Consider the following 19,429-nt stretch of genomic DNA (forward strand, 5'->3'; position numbering starts at 1 on the left):
TATCCAATCAGAGGAGAGATGTCCAAATATCAGGAAATAAGACTCCAAATCCTGTCGTCTGAAGCTGCTTTCTCCTCTGGGTGAGTTCTCTGTGATGAAACAGGTGCATCAGAGCTTTTGTTCCCCAGAGAACAACTTACGAGGCATTTATTCCTACTATAGGCCTCTGCAAATGTATTAAAAATAACAACCCCAGGACTATGGTTTGCTCCTTTTCACTTCGATGGAGATGGAGGGTGGAAGTAGACACAGAATATTGGATTGAGACAGATAATGACGTTGGGGTAAAAAGCCCAAGGCACAAGCTGTTGTCATGGGAGGAGGGGTGGGAACATTTGCTGCAAACAAAACACAAGCTTGGTTTCTAGGTAATATTTGTTGCTTATTTAGCCTTCTCATTATTAGTTATAACATTTTGATTGTAAAGTTGTTTTTTTATCTGTTACTGAAATAAAATTTTACTTGAATGTTGGTGACTGTGTTAGTTTCATTTGAAATATCCAAAATATCTTTTTCTATAAATGCGGTCAGAGAAACTTCTAGTCTTTCTGTTTGATCGATCCCTCTACATGACCAACAAAGGCAGAATTTTTGGCTGTTATTTATGTTTACAATCTGGCCTGAAGCTGTTTTTTTAACTGATCCACCCACTTATCACAAAACTGGTTCTGCTGCTCAATAGTTCCTACTCACACACCTGAGCAACACAGCAGTGACCGTGCACGTATCCTAAGGTGCCAGTCACCTGGATGTGGGTGTGGTGAGGAGAGAGGCGAGGAGAGGACTCTGACAGTCCACATGTGGGGATCCAACAGGAACAAGGACCCTGCTACCTTTGAGGGGACTCCCACTGAAACGCTCCTGGTTAGTCGCAGAGAACCTGGAGGATTAACATTTTGAAACATGGTGCTTTTGTCTGATCTGGGACCAGTTTTTGTGTCTGTGCTGCTTTGGTCCTGTTTGTTTTTGTCTGCAGCTGTGCTGAAAACCATCAAGAAGGACACAGCTGAGCTCACCTGCAGTCAGGTAATCCTAGACAACTTCTAATGTTGACAGAGAATCGTTATTGGAACACCTTTAAACAAACACACAGAAAACTGGTTTCAACTGTGGCTCCTCTGTGTGTTTTTTAGTAGAAATCCGGGAAAATATGTTGAAGTTTCACTTTGGGGGATTTAGTTTATCACACACACACACACACACACACACACACACACACACACACACACACACACACACACACACACACACACACACACACACACACACAGATCAAAGTTTAATAATGTTCATTACTTATTTAGTCTTTGCCAGAGCCAGACACATTACCTTGCTGCTCCTCTTCTCAGGAAGTCGGTTTCCAAAGAAAATAACAGTGTAGTTATAACTGCTCTTTCTGATGATTCATCCAGTTCCAGGAAGTTTCTTTTAATAAAACAAAGTCCGTTATACCTCAACGTTTAGAGGGAAAAAAAGCTAAAAATCTAATGACAATCATTTTCACATTCAGGCCTTTTTAAAGAGAAACCAAGAGAAGATAAAACCTGCAAAACAATAACAAGCTTTATTTGTTTTATAAAATTCTGCCCAAATAAAGTTAACATTTTTATAGTTCAGAATTGTGTTTAGTAAAGAGGGGTAAACATGTGTTGGCATGATGATTTAATATGGATTTGTCATCTTCTTGGATGTTATTAAGATGGATCATTATCATTATTAATATAAGGACAGGTTGTCATGCAAATAAAAAAATGCTTGTTCACAACAATCGAAAATAAATGAAAGAAAATATGATTTTGTGATATTTTGAAAGAAATACCTCTAAATTTTTACTTTTTCTAATTTTACTGGCATGCTACATTTTATTTTATTTTATTTTTTACAAAAAAAGTTTTTTAATTTCCAATAATAACTTTGTCTGCCTCAGAGGACAGATTTTCTGGGATTTGCATTTTTCGTTCTGAACTGAAACATAAATGTGCCTCATTTAACTAAAACAATACATAGATTTTAATTTCTTTCTTAAAAAATGTAAACGCACAATGTTTATTTTTAAAGCAGTTTTTCATTTCATTCATTTTCACCTAAAAAGAAATCGATATACCATGAGCAGTTTATTGGAGAGTGAGATTCATCGATATAAAATAATCATTTAAACCTGAACTACTTCAGTTTCATATTCCATGCTGTCTTTTTTCACAGGAAATCCATTATTAATGTTACATCATAATTTTTCTCCTCTAACAAGTCAATTTTCTACAAATACATGTTTTTTACATCAAATTTGTTGTAGTGAAATGGTTTAAGGCAACATGGTGAACTGAAACCACATCTCATTTCACGTTTAGGAGTGGAGTACCCTTCAATAGTATCACATTAACACTTGTTTTTTTTTCTATAAGGAGCCAAACAGCTTTGTTAGGAACCATAAGATGTGAAACTTTGTTTAAAAAAAGATTCCAGAATTGTTTGTATGAACTTATTATAAATCAGATCATTTTTCTTTATGATTCCAGTTTTTTGGCTCTAAAATCAAACAATAAAAGACTTAAAATCCTGCTACTGTTTGATGAACAACAACATATTCCTATTTGTGGTCCTTTGAGGTGTGTTTTACCTGCATGTTGTTTATCTTTCAGGGTTTAACAAACTGCAATGTGAGCTCAGGTAACATGATCGGTGTTGTATGCATGCGTGTGACACACAATAACGTTGACTGTCTGCAGTTTTATAGAAGCCAGAAACTCTTTGTTTTCACAGATTATCAGTTCAGCAATAATCTCGCTGAACCGTATGGCTCAGTGGACGTTACGCAGGTGCAGCTCACTGCTGCTCTTTGCCTCTCAGCCTCCATAAATGAATATGAACTCTGTCTGCAAGTCATCATCAGTCTCCAAGGTACTCTTAGAGTCGTTCACTTTTAGGAGGAGCTATTTCCTGCATCTTGTCAGATCTTTTATCAACTCTGTTTTCTCAGCTTAAATAATTACTGACTCCAGTTTAACCGTGCATGTTTATTGCAGAAGATGTTCCTCCTGAAGGGTCAGCTGAGGATGACGATGAGGAAGAAGGTATGAGAACAAATGGTCAGCAGTTTGTTTACCCCTAATGGAAACTGGGTTGCTTTAAAGGTGTGAAACACAAAAAACAAAACAAATTTTAATGATCATTTCTCATTATAAATGGTCACTCTGAGTTTTTCATGCAGGCTGAACATGAAAATAATCTCCTACATTAGCTTCTGATTGAAAATAGACTATGAAAGGCCTGACGGCGTGACATCACATTGTTGCCTAACATTCATAGGCTACGTTCACACTGCAGGCAAAAGTGCATCAAATCCACTTTTTTCCCCACGTGCGACCCATGTCTGATTTTTTTTATGACAGTCTGAATGGCACAGATCCGATTTTTTCAAATGTGATTCGTGTTCCTTGAGTATGTGGTGCTGATTCCGACACATATCTGGGGCCTCATTTATCAAGCTTGCTTACGCACAAAACGGGGCTGGAAAACTGCGTAAGTAACTTTCCATGCAAACTTTGGGATTTTTGAAAGAAAACGTAGCAGAAAAATGTGTGCAACTTTAAGTTGACTAAGGACCTTGCTTACACACATTTTGGGCATGGAGAGCACCTGCAGTGGTGAACATTCCAATCACCCCCACAGATCACTATCCCTGAAGCCTCAGCGCACAGTAGATTAAAGATATTTTTAATAAAGTTCTTGTCAGCTCCCGGTGGTCTGTAAAAATTCAACAAGGTAACTTCTGTATGATCTAAAATAACTTTTACCAGGATATATCTGCCTTCAGAATCTTTAAGTTCAGAGTGGAGATGGAAATTAATACTGTTAGAGAGTAAGATTGCTACTCCTCTAGGTTTTTTTCCCTTGACATGAGGAGAAATATGTATGTCTAAATCCCTTATTTTTTAATTTTTCGTGTTCTCCATTTGATAAATGAGTTTCTTGCCTGAATATTATTTGCTGTTTTTCTCTTTTTATTTTAGTTATGATCTCACTACGTTTTGTAGGATTGTGTAGTCCATTTATGTTGAGTGAAATACATCCATAAATCTGCATTAAGCTTACCTTCCGGGAATGGTATTATTTGTCTTCTGTGGTGTCCAGGACAGCACAGCGGGAGAGTGAAGGTAGAGACGGGGGGAGGCAGGTGTGGCGGGGTCGTAGAGAAGAAAGAGAGGGGGGGATACATGAACTTTTTACAGACAAGCTGGCCTCCAAAAGCGAAAAGAACACTTCCATGAGTGAGGGAACAGTCCCAAATCGATCTGGGGGAGGGAGCCCTCAGGATGCAAACCTAAAGTCCGAACGATAGAAAAAACGGTGACTTATCCATGAAGCGGAACGTCCAAGAGAGGGTTTCAACTTAGAAATGTCTTATGCATCATAACAAGAGGAAACATTGACAATTATGTTAATTGGTGACGCAGCATTTATGTTAGTTTAAGGATTGGACTTGTCACGCCGAAATTCTTTGACTCTTTCTTTAATATGGTCCATTTTTGTCATTTTTTCTGGTTGTGACGTGTTCTTCTTTTCCCATCGCGGGTTGTTTCCAGGCTCACGGGGGGGGGGGTGTTTTGGGAGCTGATCGGATGGATTCCAGTATCCCTCTTCTTTCCATGTCTGCTGTAGCATTGTGGATGTCCTTGTAGGTTACTGGGCCTGATGCATAGTAGACCCGCAGATGCGCCGGGTAGAGGATCTGGTTATGCATTTCTTCTTCCTTCAGCCCTCTCCGAATGGAGGCATATGCCTTCCTCTTCGCCAGCACCTCTGTTGTATAGTCTTGTTCAAAAAAGATTCTTTTCCCGTTGTGCTCGATCTCTTTTTTCCCCATGCTGTGCGTAGTATCTTTTTTTTGTTTTGTTTTATACTCCAGAAAGCAAACGATAATGGATCTTGGGTTGCCTCTGGGGGGAGGTTGTGGTCCCAGGGATCGGTGACATTGCTGTAAGTGTGTATCTGACAGTCCCAGCGCTGTTTTTATGAAGGAGTCGATAAAGGCAGAGATGTTTGTTCCTTCTGCCCCCTCCGGCACGCAATATATCCGAATATTGTTTCTGCGTGACCTCGCCTCTAGGTCTGAGATTTTAATCTGGAGTTGTTCTTGGGTGTCTAATGCTTGAGTGAGGATTTCGTGGACATCCACACAAAATTCCTCTGTTTCGGTTATTCTCGTCTCGGCCACCTCCACTCTTTGAGACATTTCCTTTAAGTCGCTTGACATCATGTTTAGTTTTCCATTCATTTCTTCCTTAAGTTCTGTTAGCTCTTTCTTTAGTAACCCTGATGCGGCGCTGACTTCTTTTTGGATGTCTGCCCGTATTTCTTTGACTCCAGCAATAATGCTAGCTCTAATAGCATCCGTACTCTCAGATTCGGTTAGCTTACTGTCGTTAGCCGTGTCTGGTTCACCTTTTTCCGATGGAAAGGCTTGTTTATGCATCTTGTTTTGCGTGTTTTCTCTTGCCTTTCTTTTAGCTCCCCCTTCCATACTATGGTTTGTCCATCCAAAATGGTAATTGTTGGGGAGTGTTGAACCCAGCTCGGAGCCAAAGGATTACACAGCCTCTTGCCTCTCCGCCATACCAGAAGTCCCATTTTAACTATATTTTTAACCATTTTCTAAATTCTTTTTCATATTTTCACATTTTTTGTTTTTGTGAAGCGCCTCGTGATTTTTATCTTGAGAGGCGCTATAGAAATGATATTTTCTTCTTCTTCTTCTTCTTCTTCTTCTTCTTCTTCTTCTTGGCTACTTGGTCAATGGAGATCTTTCTTTGGTTGACTGGTTAGCGCATGTGACTTTCACCCAGGAGTCTGGGGATCAAATCCCGATTGGACCTTTTTTTTATATATCCACCACAGATCTCTCTGAAGAACTCAGCATTGACGGCTTCAGCAACGCTGTGCCACTCAGTGGATTTTCTCTTATTTGTTTTGCAAAAGCACTTCCTTTCATTTCTCCACCTCACCCACAAGTACCTCAATTTCTGATTCTGTGAAATTGTGCTGCCTTGATCTGCCTTGATCTACGGTCGCCATCGTCATTGGCGGAGCGCTGCAACAGCCGACTTATGTATATGCATGAGATCCACAAGGCACTTTGCATTGACTATTTATGGCAGTAAGTGGGCATGGTGAGGGTGGGATGTGACTAAAAAGCAGCTGAGAACCATTCTCGTTAGTCTCCGATTTATGAAGCGGAGATTGCGTGCAGCTGTACGTACTCCATGTTTGATAGATCACAAACCCACTTGGCGTAAGTACATTTTTTTGCTGAGCTTAAGAATGGTTTTAGTAAGGATTCTACGCAATGTTTGATAAATGAGACCCCTGATGTTTTTGAAAGCGACTGCAGTCTGAATGGTCATGTTGCATTATATTTGTCTCCCACGCCACTGAGTCAGCGGAGGTGATCCTTGTGTGTAGACGTTCCTGAGGAGAAGCGCTGACAGAAGAGTTCAGGATTCTGTCTGGACATCCTGTTTTGTATTTTGGAATTAAAAATACAGGAGAGCATGCAGGAGGTTGCTCCATCTCCATGAAGGGAGTGGGTCTCCATCAATGAATTAATACCGGAACATTTTCGGTTAATAATAATTCAGGAAGACAGTGGGAACAAGGAGTTAAACAGTTTACAGTTTTTAAAACAGTTTCCTGTGGATAAACGGTCAGTGAAGGCATTCACATCACAACTCGAGTGTGACTTATTTTCTTCTGCGCATGCGGTCGTGAAGCGTGCACGCTGGAGAGAGTTTGATGTTGTATTTCAGTCATAGTGTGAACAGCCACACAAAAGAAAGATCTGATTTGCTCAAAAAATCAGAATTGAGCTTCAAGGCGTGCAGTGTGAACGTAGCCTTAGCCCATCTCTGCTCACGATGAGGAAGACTGTTGTTGGTTTAACATTCAGGAAACAACAGAGAATGTCTCGGCTAGTAGAAGCTAAACAAGTCCACCACACTGCAGAACTCCACGCTCATGTTATTTGTGGAGATAAAATATCAATGTTTGCAAGTGATTGGTAGAGTTGTGTTGATGTTATCCAATCAGAGGTGAGATGCCCAAATATCAGGAAAAAATATAATCCTGTCGTCTGAAACTCTCCTCTGATCTGGCATTCTGCTAGTTCCTGATACTGACGCACCGGAAGTTTTTTCCTCAAGAGTATGAATTACAAGACATTAATTCCTGAAGAGACCACTGCAAATGAATTGATTAAAGTGCTCCACACGCCTGAGTTTACCTTCACTTTCCTCTGTGATTTCAGCTCTTATAAAAGTGGGTCTCTTCGTTCCGGGTTCCACGGGGATCTGGAAGGCACTGACCTTCAACCGGAGCTACACTGGTTCAGGGCAACATTCCAAACATTCCCATTATGAGGTAATCCTGGCTACATGGAAAGATATGACCTCATTTACTGTCAGAGAAAAATACATCCTTCTTGATCTCTGAAGTTTAGCAGGAAATAATAACTAAATATTATTATCAGAGCAGAATGTTGGGCAAATAAAATCTCTCATAGAAGAATGATCTAGAGTTAATATTTATTTAACAAAAACAGAGCCAAAATGCATAAAAATGCTTTCACTAAATAATTTGTGTGTGTGTGTGTGTGTGTGTGTGTGTGTGTGTGTGTGTGTGTGTGTGTGTGTGTGTGTGTGTGTGTGTGTGTGTGTGTGTGTGTGTGAAAATGTCACCCATGCGAAGCCACATGGGTTAATGAATTTTTTTTTAACTATTTAAGGATGAGCAGTTTTACCTCAAGTTCAGATTAAATCAGATTCTAAAAGCATCAATAAGCAAAGTTAAAGGTGTGGAACACTGAAATTTTTTTAATGATTATTTTCTGATTATAATCTGTCACTGTGCCGGCTGAACATGAAAATAGTCTCCTGCAAATGTCTCCTGTATTAGTTCTAATTGAAGCGAAGACTCTTCTTGGTTCAGCGTCCATGAAACAGCAGAAAACATCTCGGCTGATAGAAGCTAATCGTTAGCATTAGCAACTCCACCACACAGCATCGTCCTGGCTTATGTAATTTGTGGAGATAAAACATCTATGTTGCAAAGTAAACAGTCAGTAGTAGAGCCATATTTCTGTTAGCCAATCAGAGGTGAGATGCCCAAATATCAGGAAATAAGACTCCAAATCCTGTCATCTGAAGCTCTACTCTAATCTGGTAGTCTTCTAGATCCTGAAACAGGCGCACCAGGGCTTTTTGTACCCTGAGTACGACTTACAAGGCATTTATTCCTACCAGAGACTATTACAAATGTATTGATGAAATGAGTTAGGGTTAGGGTGATGATGACGGTTACAAAGAAGAAAGTATTCTGTCAGGTAAGAAAAACATAGTGATTCTAAGGTTGTCAACATCAAATTAAAACCACAAAATGTCTGGAACTTTGTTCTCTGAGATTGGTATGATCAAAGTAAGGTATTAAATTATTATAATGAAGCTAAAACACACCATTGGGCAATAAATGGGATCATGGGTGGTTAGTAACGTATTCTGGAGTTAAATGTTAGACTCTGTTTAACCGGCTGGAATTGGGTCATGCATCAGGACAATGACACCAATCACAGCAGCAGAGATAAAGCAGAACATCAAAAAAAATTTACTTGTAAAGATCAGATCTCAGTCTGACTGAAAGAACTGTAGCAGAACCGGAGGACATTCTTTCTGACAAAGCTTAAAGTTCAGCAATGTGGTGAAACAGCTGGGCTGAAATAACCTAACAATGATCAACAATGATCGTGCTGAAAACAAGAGGCATTTTCTGTCCTAGCTCCAACACGAGCTCCCACTTGTTGTCAAACAGTCCCCATCACTGCAGGTCTTTAAGTCATTTGAAGACTTATTTTTGTCGTTTGGCTTTTATGTAATAGGGATTTTTAGAATTTCAGTCTTTTATCATATCTGTTTTGTTATTTTAGTCAGTCTCTTTGCTCTTTTGTTGTGTTTATGTTATGTTCAGCGCCTTGGGCTTCTATAAAGGCAGTTGAAGGCGCTATACAAATAAAATTTGATTGACTGACTGATTGATTGATCTGAGAGGCTAATGCTTTTCACACACACACACACACAACCTCAGAAAATGACGGCCCTATGAATGAGACATCTGAGTTTCCTTGTTCTCTCCTGTTAATCACACTTAGCTGCTTCGACAGAATGGATGTAGCTCATTTGTTGTCTTTGAAAGCAGATATGACAATGACTTAGTCATTTTATTATACGTCCACCTCATTCTGTGAAGTTTCCTTGTACTTTTTCCTAGTCATGTGGATCAACTGATACTGAATGTTGCAAGTCCAATCTTGTCAGTAGACGAGAGCATGGCGTCTGCATGCAGAGTCAGACCAACAGTATTAACCATTAAATCATGTTTACCAGACATGTTAAAAGCAAAGTAGCATCTTCATTCTGCCCTCTGGTGGATGCAAACTGTACTTATAGGAACCTCCTGTACAATGATGTGTTTGGATTTCACATTGATGCAACTAAACAATCAGTATCAAATAGAAATACAGAGCATGCATATATACCACCAGTGTTTTGATTCTAAATGTCTTTCTACAGCCCTAAATGTCACCAACATGTCAAGTGGTATGTTTATTTTTTAACTAATCAGCAGAAAGTTCTGATGAGTTGTATCTTGATTAGATTTTCAAAAGCCTTATTATCTTCTGGATCATCCAGATGGCTATGGCAGACTAAACAGGGCAGAACATGTGCTGGCTGAAGCATGGAGACCTTTCCAATGCTGCAGGATATTAATTCATGACATTGTAGTGTGTTACTAGATGACTGTTGCATTCACATCTGGGCTGGCCTAGTCTAGACCTGGTAGGTTAATTGGGTTCATATCTGAGTAATCTGTGCATTTTCCATGCTCAGCTGACCGTTTATTCTGACTTGCTCCTTGGCGGTCAGCTTGATGCAGAGTCAATTTTATATATATATATGGATGATTGGATGGATGGATGGATGGTTGGATGGATGGATGGATGGATGGATGGATGGATGGATGGATGGATGGATAGATAGATAGATAGATAGATAGATAGATAGATAGATAGATAGATAGATAGATAGATAGATAGATAGATAGATAGATAGATAGATAGATAGATAGATAGATAGATAGATAGATAGATAGATAGATAGATAGATAGATAGATAGATAGATAGATAGATAGATAGATAGATAGATAGATAGATGATAGATAGAGATGTCTGTCTGTCTGTCTGTCTAGATGACAGAAAATTGTCACAGGGTCTAATTAGAAGCATGGACTTGACTCAGAAAAACACCAAACGTCATGTCAACGCTGCCTTTTATTAACATCAATGTTTTGTGATTTTCTCATCCAGATCATGTGATTTCACTGACTGTTAACCTTTTCCCCACAGGTAGTGTTGTTAGTAAAAGGAAGTATATTGGAATTTGGCACACCACTCGTTGTGCACACAATTCTAAAGAGCTATCGCATTCAAAACATTACAATACCAGATTATAAAGAAGGTGAGTTGAAGGATTTGAATCTGAGGCAAATCAGATGACAGTTGAATTGTGTCAATAAGCATTAATTCATTTCTCGTCTTTTCAGTTTGCAAATCAGAATCAGGGGGGACCATAACAAAATGTGTTGGTAAGTTGTTAAAGTTTTTGCAGCATGTGTGTTTTTGTTTATCATCATACTTTCTACGTTTAACTAAAATGCTGTCTGCAATAATATCTGTATGTTAAAAGTCTCCTCGTTTTCTCCTTTAACCTTTCTTTCTGCTCTGGCACATGAGGAATTATTTTTAAAATGATTAATTGTAACTCGTCTGTTTTAGTTCCCTATCTCCGTGCTGTGATTGAACATGAGAACAAAGTCTGGCTGAAAATAGAAAACGTCAAACATCAGAAAGGCTCCTGTCTGGTGGATTGGGATGGAATATCTGGAGAGCATTACACATGGGTCAGTCACTGCTTTACTATCCTGGCAAGCATCCACACAGCATGGAGTTACAGTCAGATTATTGGTTTTACATTCTGTTCACATTACACATCAGTTGTTGTTATAAACAAGAACTTAACTGGTTGGTTTTGCATGGGCTCAACTGTTATTTTATCATTTTGATGATGGAGCTTTGGGAAGGCCATTTTGAAAGTTTTCTTTATTTAAATAGAACCAGATGTGATATGTGTGTGTTTGCGTGCAAAAGCTATCTTGTTTGCAGATTTTTTACAACAGTTTGTAATGTTTGTGCAGGCCGAAGGAGAAAGTGAAATCAACATTTCACAAGTTTTTGTGGCACCGTGCTTATGCTTCCAGGTAACTGACAAAACGACTTACAAGAAAAAAGACTTTTAAAAGATTTATTTCTAATACAAAATGCTTTTGCGCAGGCTTGGTGGGATGGAGAAGACAAGAGAGGAAGATACTGTCCTTTCAAACATCACAAAGGTAAAAGGAAATCCGTGACGCTATTGTAGATGTATGTTGAGCTTGTTTGCTTAACAATTAGAACATATTGTTTTTCTGTTATTATCATTTCTCTTTTGCAGACGCCTTTGAAAAAATGCAGCACAACGTGTCAGTGACGCTGGCAGAGCCTGGGATGAGGAAGAACGGGAATGTGCTCACCTGGAATGTAACTTCTGTCTGCATGCTGCAGGGAGAGGTGCGTCTGTGCAAGAAGGACGGTACAGGAGCCCAGTGTGAGGAGGTGATGGGCTCCACACAGAAACTGGAAAACAGCTGGACAAAGTCAAGCAGCAGACACTGGGTAACTGGAGCATCTTTGATGCTAAGAGTCAAACCTTAAGGGATGTTTTTGGTTTAATTTTGTTAACCTGAGCTCTTTATTCTCATGATGACGATGAAAAAAGCGGCTTAAATATGTTTGGATCTGATCCAGTTTCAGAAGAGCGTGTGTTTCTTTCAGTATAATTTTTAAAATATGTAAAAATATGATGAACACATTTATAGTGATCACCCCTTAGGTGCCATTATTTGATCATCATTAACGTTGGATCTTTTTTCTTTTATTTAATTATTTAAATTTTAGCAAGCAGGAGAGTTCAGTGTGTCGAAGCATCACCTGCTTTGTGTGCAGGTAACATTCATTAGTTATCTAAAACAAGTATAATGAGATTCTGCTTTCCACACAGACTGAACTAACAAACTCTTGTAAACACCTTTAGTTCAAAATAAATGGGATGGAGTCGTTCTCAGAGCCACAGTGTCCTTTTACAGGTAAGATTTATTCTTGTTTTCTGCAAAACTAAATCCAACTAAAACTATTTAATGTTTCTTATCTTAAGAATGGAAGTATTTGATGTATACTTTAATGTATATGTATATTTTAATGATGTTATTTCCATAGAAACATAATAAAAGCTTCATATTTAGTTTTTCCAGCATCTCGAGTGAGATGGATCCTGCCACTTCTCATCGGATTAATGCTGATATGTTTGGCCATACTTGGAGCCTATTTAGTACAAGGTGTCCTAAAAGGTGAGCCTCTCCTTTGATCTTTCTAAACTTTCTCTATTAAAGCATCTTATTGCAAATTCTGCCTTTCTCTCCAGGCTACGTTTGGAAGTGGTTGAAAGAAGATGATGTAAAAGGTACAATTCTGTGGACACAGTTCATTATTTAGTTCATTCATCAGTAGAAAAGTACAAATGTCTACTTGTTTCTCATTTTTGTTTTTCTGTTGGTGGAAGTTTGCATTTTGCTGTGCGTTGTTTTGGGTTTTTCTTAAGAAAGTAAAATAAAATGTTCTTGTTCTGAATCAGTCCCTTGAGTCAGATATGAAGGTATTTTATTTTGTTTATTAAAGTTTTTTTTTTGTAGATAGTTTTAGATCCAACAATATGCAGGTAAACGTTTTTCATTAAGTTGAAAAACTTAATCAGATTTATGTGACTGAGTCAGCAGAAAGCCTCAAGAAAAATCCATCAGTTTTGAAAATGACATATTTGACATTTTACAGAGTCCTGGACGGCGTGGAAAGTGTAACACATAAAAAACATATTGTTCTTCTTGTTGTTGTTGACAGCTGAAACAAAGCTTTCTTAAAATTGTATTTGTTTTATCTTTTGTGTCATCACAACCCCATTCCCTGCTGTGGTGTGGCTGATGTTTTGATCACAGAAGCCATAATTGAATATTTTGTTTTGTGCAGGTGCTGTGGGTGGAGGCCATGTGGTCCTGCTGTACCCGTCTGATGATGACAGGCGTCTTCCAGGCATGCTGTGTCACCTGGGCTCATCTCTTCAGGCCCTGGGCTTCACTGTGTCGCTGGACCTCTGGAGCCAGACTGAGCTAAGTGCCTTGGGCCCTGTGCCATGGCTCCATTCCCGACTGGACCAGCTGCAAAGACAGGGGGGTAAAGTGGTGTTAGTCCTAACCAAGGCCACCTGGACCCGGGCTGAAGAGTGGGGAGCCCTCAGCAATGACGGGGTGGTGAACAGAGATGCGGGGGAAGTGTTAGGAAGAAGCTACCCTCCATCTTCACGCCGAGTGGATGTTTTCGGAGCTTCGCTGAGCTGCATTCTTGCAGACTATTTACAGGGCCGGGCTGGTGAGAGGTTCATGCTGGTGCAGTTTGAATCCCTCCCCCCTGAACCACCAGATGGTTTCCGTCCACTCCCGTGTCTTTTTTGTGGACTTCACGTTTACAGTCTTCCATCCCAGAGTCTGGGCTTTCTGACTGAACTTGCTGGCACCAAGCATATTGCTTCGGCATCAGCCAGACGGAAAAGGGCAGGGGGGCTCAGAAAGGCATCTCGAGCCCTGGCGCAGAAGCTGTCAGGGTTCACTGCAGGGACAAATGTCTTCAGACTGGCTGGTGTGTCTCAGGGTTGTGTTGGTGGGGAAGTGGAAGACTCAGGGGAAACTGTGCCTCTGCAACCAGATCTTACACCCCTATCCAGCCCAGAGACAGAGTCCAGGGCTGGTCTGATGGAACCGGTCTGACAGCTATGGTGGCAAAGATTCAGCTATGGGACGAGCTGCTCATGGTGTCAAGAGTACTTCAAACTCATACTACAGTAAGTCATGTTCTTCCAGTTCAGTTTTGCCATTTGCAAGTCATAAGAAACTGTGAAAATATGGAAAATGCAGGTTGGCAGAAAATCTTTTTTATTGACAAAAATGAGACCTATATGGCTGAAAAGAATATATAGCATTTTGCCCTGAAACGTGGCGAAAAGACGCAGGATGTTAGAGGAGATCATTTACGAAGAAAAACTTAAAAATGCAAAGGAAGCATCTCGGTGAGGTAAACCGATGCTCATCTTGGCTGTTTCCGGCCACGCGGCTGGGTGTTTGTGTTTTTGCTACTTTATTTGTGTCTAATATTTAGTTGCAGATATAACTTAAGAGGAGTGTGTGGAAAAAAATATAACCACTATGTTTTGTATATACTTATACAATTCTGTAAAATATGTAATATGTTTAGCTGTTTATCCATGAAAGGGTTGTTGGTCTTATGGTTTGTTTAAAGGGAAGGAATAAAGCATTTATGTGCTTGCTTGACAAATTAATTCTTGCTCATATTTTTGCAAAAACACTATTTCTAATTTTCGGTTTTAGAATGGGGCTTTGATGAGCACTTTCAATGTTTGAAAATGTGTGTAATTGTTTGTTTTATAAATGCCTTGTTATTAAAAAATAATACAAGCGTTTGTTTGCAGCATTCAGTTAAAACATGCACAACAAATAGAAACCCAAGCTAATTCCAAAAATCTTTGCAGCATTACAGGTTTCCAGCATACTTGTGCATGATTAAGAATGCAAAGTAACCTAAAAGGAGGGAAAAAATACATAAACAAAAAATGAATAAACCTATTAAAGCAGCAACTTGTGCGTTAACTCTGTTTTATATATTTTATATATACTGTATATTTACATGACATTTGCTTTTTTATTTTTTGTTTAAGAAACAACATTTTAACCCTTGTCACACCCTTTAACTTTTGCAACACCTTTTTATCTTGGTGCACTGCACAAAAACGGGCTCTGGAGACCAAGTTTCATCCTTAGCTTCAGTCCTTAAAATCATAATGAAGTTTTGTGTATTTCTGTGATATAACCCCTTTAATACAAGGTTAAGCACCTGGAATGTAAAAAGTTTTTGAAAAACTAAAAAAAGGAAATTATTTCTTGTGTTATGTCCAAAGGTCTTGTTTTGGGAGTGAATTGTCAGAGCCTTAATTGTCACAAATGTGCATAAAAATGTTGTTATTTGCTCTTTATTTTTTTATAGTGTCAGATTTCCAGAAAAAAAAATCACTCCTTTCTCCATGGTGCACAAAACGTGCATTCAGTTCAATTCAATTCAAAAATACTTTATTAATCCCAGAGGGAAATTGATTGCTGCATAGAGACTAGAGTCCCATTAAAATGATAAAATATTTCACAAATCACATTTTTCACATGAATTTCATCCTTGGCTTCAGTTCTCACAAAACTAAATAAAATATGAGTGTGTTTCTGAGGTTTAACCCCTTAAATCCCAGGTTTATGGTAAAAAAAAACAGAAAAATGAAATTTTTTTGTGTGTTATGCAAAGAGGATGTTCTTTGGGAATTAGCCTTGGTGCGGCACAAATCTGCATAAAAATTGTTCTGTTGACTCTGTATCTCTTGTGTAGTTATATTTTCTGATAAAAGTCGCCTTGCATCTTGGTGCACAAAAACATGATCAAACCAACCTTCATATTTGAATATTTTTACAGAAGTGTTTCTTTTTTACGTGAATTTCATTCTTAGCTTCAGTCGTCACAAAACATGACAAAATATATTTGTGTTTCTGAGATTTAATCCCACAGGTTAGACTACTATTTATAAAAGAGAGGACTGGGGGTGATAGGGCAACGAAAACATACTTGGAAAAACCAAACTGTCATGATGTTGCGTTGTTACAGTTTTTTCCGACTGCTAAAACTCAAAATGCAAAAATGAGGCACAATTTTAACAACCTTCTGTTCCCAACCACTTGACTCATTTTATCACTACTTAAGATTTCCTTATCATATTAGAACTCTGATTTTCCTCCTTTACACTCTGATGTCAGTTTCACATTACCTTGCTGTCAAAACACAGCACACAATTTTCAGGTTTACATGCACTTCTCACATAAATTCTCAAAGCTTCAAACAACAACACACAAATATTCAAATCTCTAAACTTTCGGGTCTGGCGAGCAATTTGCAATCAGGGACTGCAGCATAAAAGTTTCCACTAGGCTACCCAGGTGTATGGTAAGCATTTGAAGGTGCAGTATGTAAGAATATAGAGAGAATTTTACAGAGAAAATCCCAGAAGAGTCTAATGTTTCAGTCATTTTGGAACTGAAACATATTCCATACCCAGCTGGCTGTGGGGATTGTCAGTTTTTCTCCTTTCAAAATAAAAGAAGGCACTTAAAAGAGTAACTAAACCCCAAAATAACTTTTTTTTGCTAATAAACTGTATAATTGGGTCTTTACAAATACAATCTTTCTGTTTCTGTGCATTTTTTGACATGCTTGTGTAAACTTGGTTAAATCTAGACTCTAGGTATAAAACGTCTTAGTGCTGCCCCCTGTGGCAGAACAGCACCTACTGCATTTTAAACTTGTGATTGGTACAATTTCACGTCATCTGTACAGTCTCCTCCCACTCCCCCTCCCTCCCAGAATGGAAATTCCCCACACCTGGCCATGCTACTCTGCCTCCTGTCAACACCCACTTTCATGGCATTTTTAAAATCTTGACTAGGGGTGGAGTTTCATTTTCTGATGGTGTGCAGTCCCTCTTTAACTACTGTTTACTATCAGTGAGTGTGGGGTTGCCGTGTCTCCTACAAGCTAATACTGCAAAGCCCATATTTCAAATTTAAAAAATTTGAACTTTCTACATTGTCAGATATTGAAGCTTATTTGTAGTTTGCCACATAATGCGCCCCTTGAGGGGTTTTGGCCCTTTGTCCACCATATTTCTTAACATTTACTTGTATATATTGTGTATTGTTTTTCCCTGAGAAAACAAACAAAAGAAAGAAGAAATTACCGGTAAGCACCACTTTGAGTTCAGTCTTAAATATCAGCTTTAAAATCTATTTTTCAGTCCTGAAACTGGTCAGAATGCTTTAAAAATGTTAGAATTTTGAAACCTTGTTGCAAATAAAACTAAAATAAAATGTTTTAGTGAAAAATGGAGAAGTCCTTTAAGAAACCGCTACAATGACTTGAATTTGTTTGACTCACCAGTAAGAAGATTCCTCTCAGAAAAACCCAAACAGAATGACAGGAAAGCCTCTCCATAGTGCCTACATTCCCAGAACCATCCAGCTTCTAATCACTCAAAGGAAGTCTGACTCTGCTCATGCTCCATGTTTAAAATGTGGATCTATGAAAAACCCTGCGCAAACACTCCACGTGTGTTGGTTCCACTCACAGCTCTCCCACTGAGAGGTTTTCTCAGGTCTGCAGGTTTTTAGCAGACTTCTCCTCTCCTCTCATCTCATCTCCTCTCCCTCTCTTTCTCACTCCCACTCCCCACATCACGTTTCACTCAATATCTTCTCTATAAACATAAACAGCATCACTCTGTCTTCTCAAAAAAAAATTTTTTTTACTAGATTCTTACTGGATTAACACACACAATCACATTTTATTAGAATAAATCTGGTTTATATTAGAGACGTAGAGTCAAGTTAGAAGCACAAACTCAGATTCAGGTGATCCCTGAAGAACATTTAGAGCTTGCTTGGTCAGTATTTGGTTTACAGAAGACAGTTTTGAATATAAAAAAAAGATTCATGATAAACATAACACAATTCCTTTTCTCTTTTTTCAACCTCATGTTTTCCTCTGCGATCAGATGGACAAAATATTTAAATTTCAGCTTAGTTGATTGATTTATTATTATTATCTTTTTTTCATTTGAAGCATCAATCTTTGTCTGGCTGAGTCAAAAATATTCAGATTTAAAATGTTTAGATGTTTAATTTATACTTTTATAAATTGTAGTTTTGTAATCAAGATGCTGCTTTAATTTTCAATCATTTTATTTTAATTGACAGGCTTTAGGAGCTTGTTGGACATGTGATCTAAGGAAGTATTTTTTTAAGAACAATTCGTCAAATTTGCTTGGAGTAACAATGAGCTTTAAAGCATTTGAGAGCATTTTTCTGGACACATTCTGCTGCTTTTCTCTCATTTTAATAAAACAGAAAACCTGCCCAGCCCAAGGAAACATACCAACGTGACCTTGAACATGGGGCGGCATGGTGGTGGTGGCTCAGGGATTGGTCCTGTAATTGGTGGGTTGCTGGTTAAAACCCAGGCTCCATCCATGTCAGTTGTTATCTTTAGGACCAGTGGTGCCTGTGAACAGCAGCCTCGCCTCTATCAGTGAGCCCAAAGCAGCTGTGGCTACAATGTAGCTCATCACCATCAGTGTGTGAACAGAAGGACCAGCATAAAGCACCCTGACTAGAAAAGCACCATGTGAGTGAAGGTCATTTGTCATTTAATAGTCCCATTTAGAAAGAACTGGTTTTAACTCCCATGAATTTTACAGTTTACCAGATAACCAGCTTGTTGTGCATTCATGAATATTTGGGCCCAGATTAGAGCTCTCTCCAGTACACTAACAATTTAAATATAATAAAAGGACTAACCTTTAACCTTAGTAATAAATAAAAGTACAGCCAGTATAGTACCAAAAGGTGTGTGTGCATGTAATTATGTTTTTGCTTTTGAGTGTGTCAGGATACCTTTTAATATGACTCAAAATGCAATCATCATATTATCCATTCAACATGGCCACCCGAAAAAACAAATATTTCCCTATGACCCTTGTTACTTTACCGTCTGCCTGTTGACATGCTACCTTCTACCTTCACCCAGTTTAACAGATGTCCTAAACCAGTACAAGGAACCATGGAGCTGATTCAGAACGTTCCCACTGTGGCCCAGTCGTCCAGGACGATTTTCTCCATTAAAAACTCTAACAAAGTTTATTTTTATATTTATTTTTTATTCACATATTTTTGGAGGATAAACACACACCGGAGATTATTCTGGTCCACCACAATTGTAAGAGTATTTTCTTAATTATTTAAAAAATTTTTAAAAATTAAGTGCTGTCTGATATTTTGCTGCAGCACTGTTAATCGGGTCAAAACATCATGTGCAGTTGTGAGCGACAGTCTAAGCATAGCAGGTAATTGCAGTACCTGGAAAACACTTGAGATCTTGTTCTCATCATGTTCTTTGTGGTTGTGTTCAGAACCTTGGTCTGCTGATCAGGTTGTGGAAGGTGCTTGGTCACCCATGGCAAACAGGTCCTAGGTTAGGGATCAGACAAAGCACAGCCCAAAAACAGTGTTCCCTCGCCTGCACTG

General features: G+C 38.7%; 1 protein-coding gene across 1 annotated transcript; it reads left to right on the top strand.

Annotated features, from left to right (window-relative positions):
* Nucleotides 1–711: 711 nt before the first annotated feature.
* Nucleotides 712–15,560, top strand: LOC107391127 (interleukin-17 receptor C). The gene is made up of 16 exons (XM_015968212.3): nucleotides 712–1,026; nucleotides 2,640–2,667; nucleotides 2,761–2,898; nucleotides 3,024–3,071; nucleotides 7,301–7,413; nucleotides 10,449–10,560; nucleotides 10,646–10,687; nucleotides 10,878–11,002; nucleotides 11,297–11,359; nucleotides 11,434–11,491; nucleotides 11,593–11,813; nucleotides 12,096–12,143; nucleotides 12,232–12,283; nucleotides 12,440–12,544; nucleotides 12,619–12,657; nucleotides 13,218–15,560. Exons 1-16 carry the CDS (start codon nucleotides 904–906, stop codon nucleotides 14,009–14,011), a joined length of 2,109 nt encoding a protein of 702 aa, XP_015823698.3. The 5' UTR covers nucleotides 712–903; the 3' UTR covers nucleotides 14,012–15,560.
* Nucleotides 15,561–19,429: the final 3,869 nt, after the last annotated feature.

Source organism: Nothobranchius furzeri, chromosome 15 (assembly GCF_043380555.1).
Source record: "Nothobranchius furzeri strain GRZ-AD chromosome 15, NfurGRZ-RIMD1, whole genome shotgun sequence".
Taxonomy (NCBI): Eukaryota; Metazoa; Chordata; class Actinopteri; order Cyprinodontiformes; family Nothobranchiidae; genus Nothobranchius; species Nothobranchius furzeri.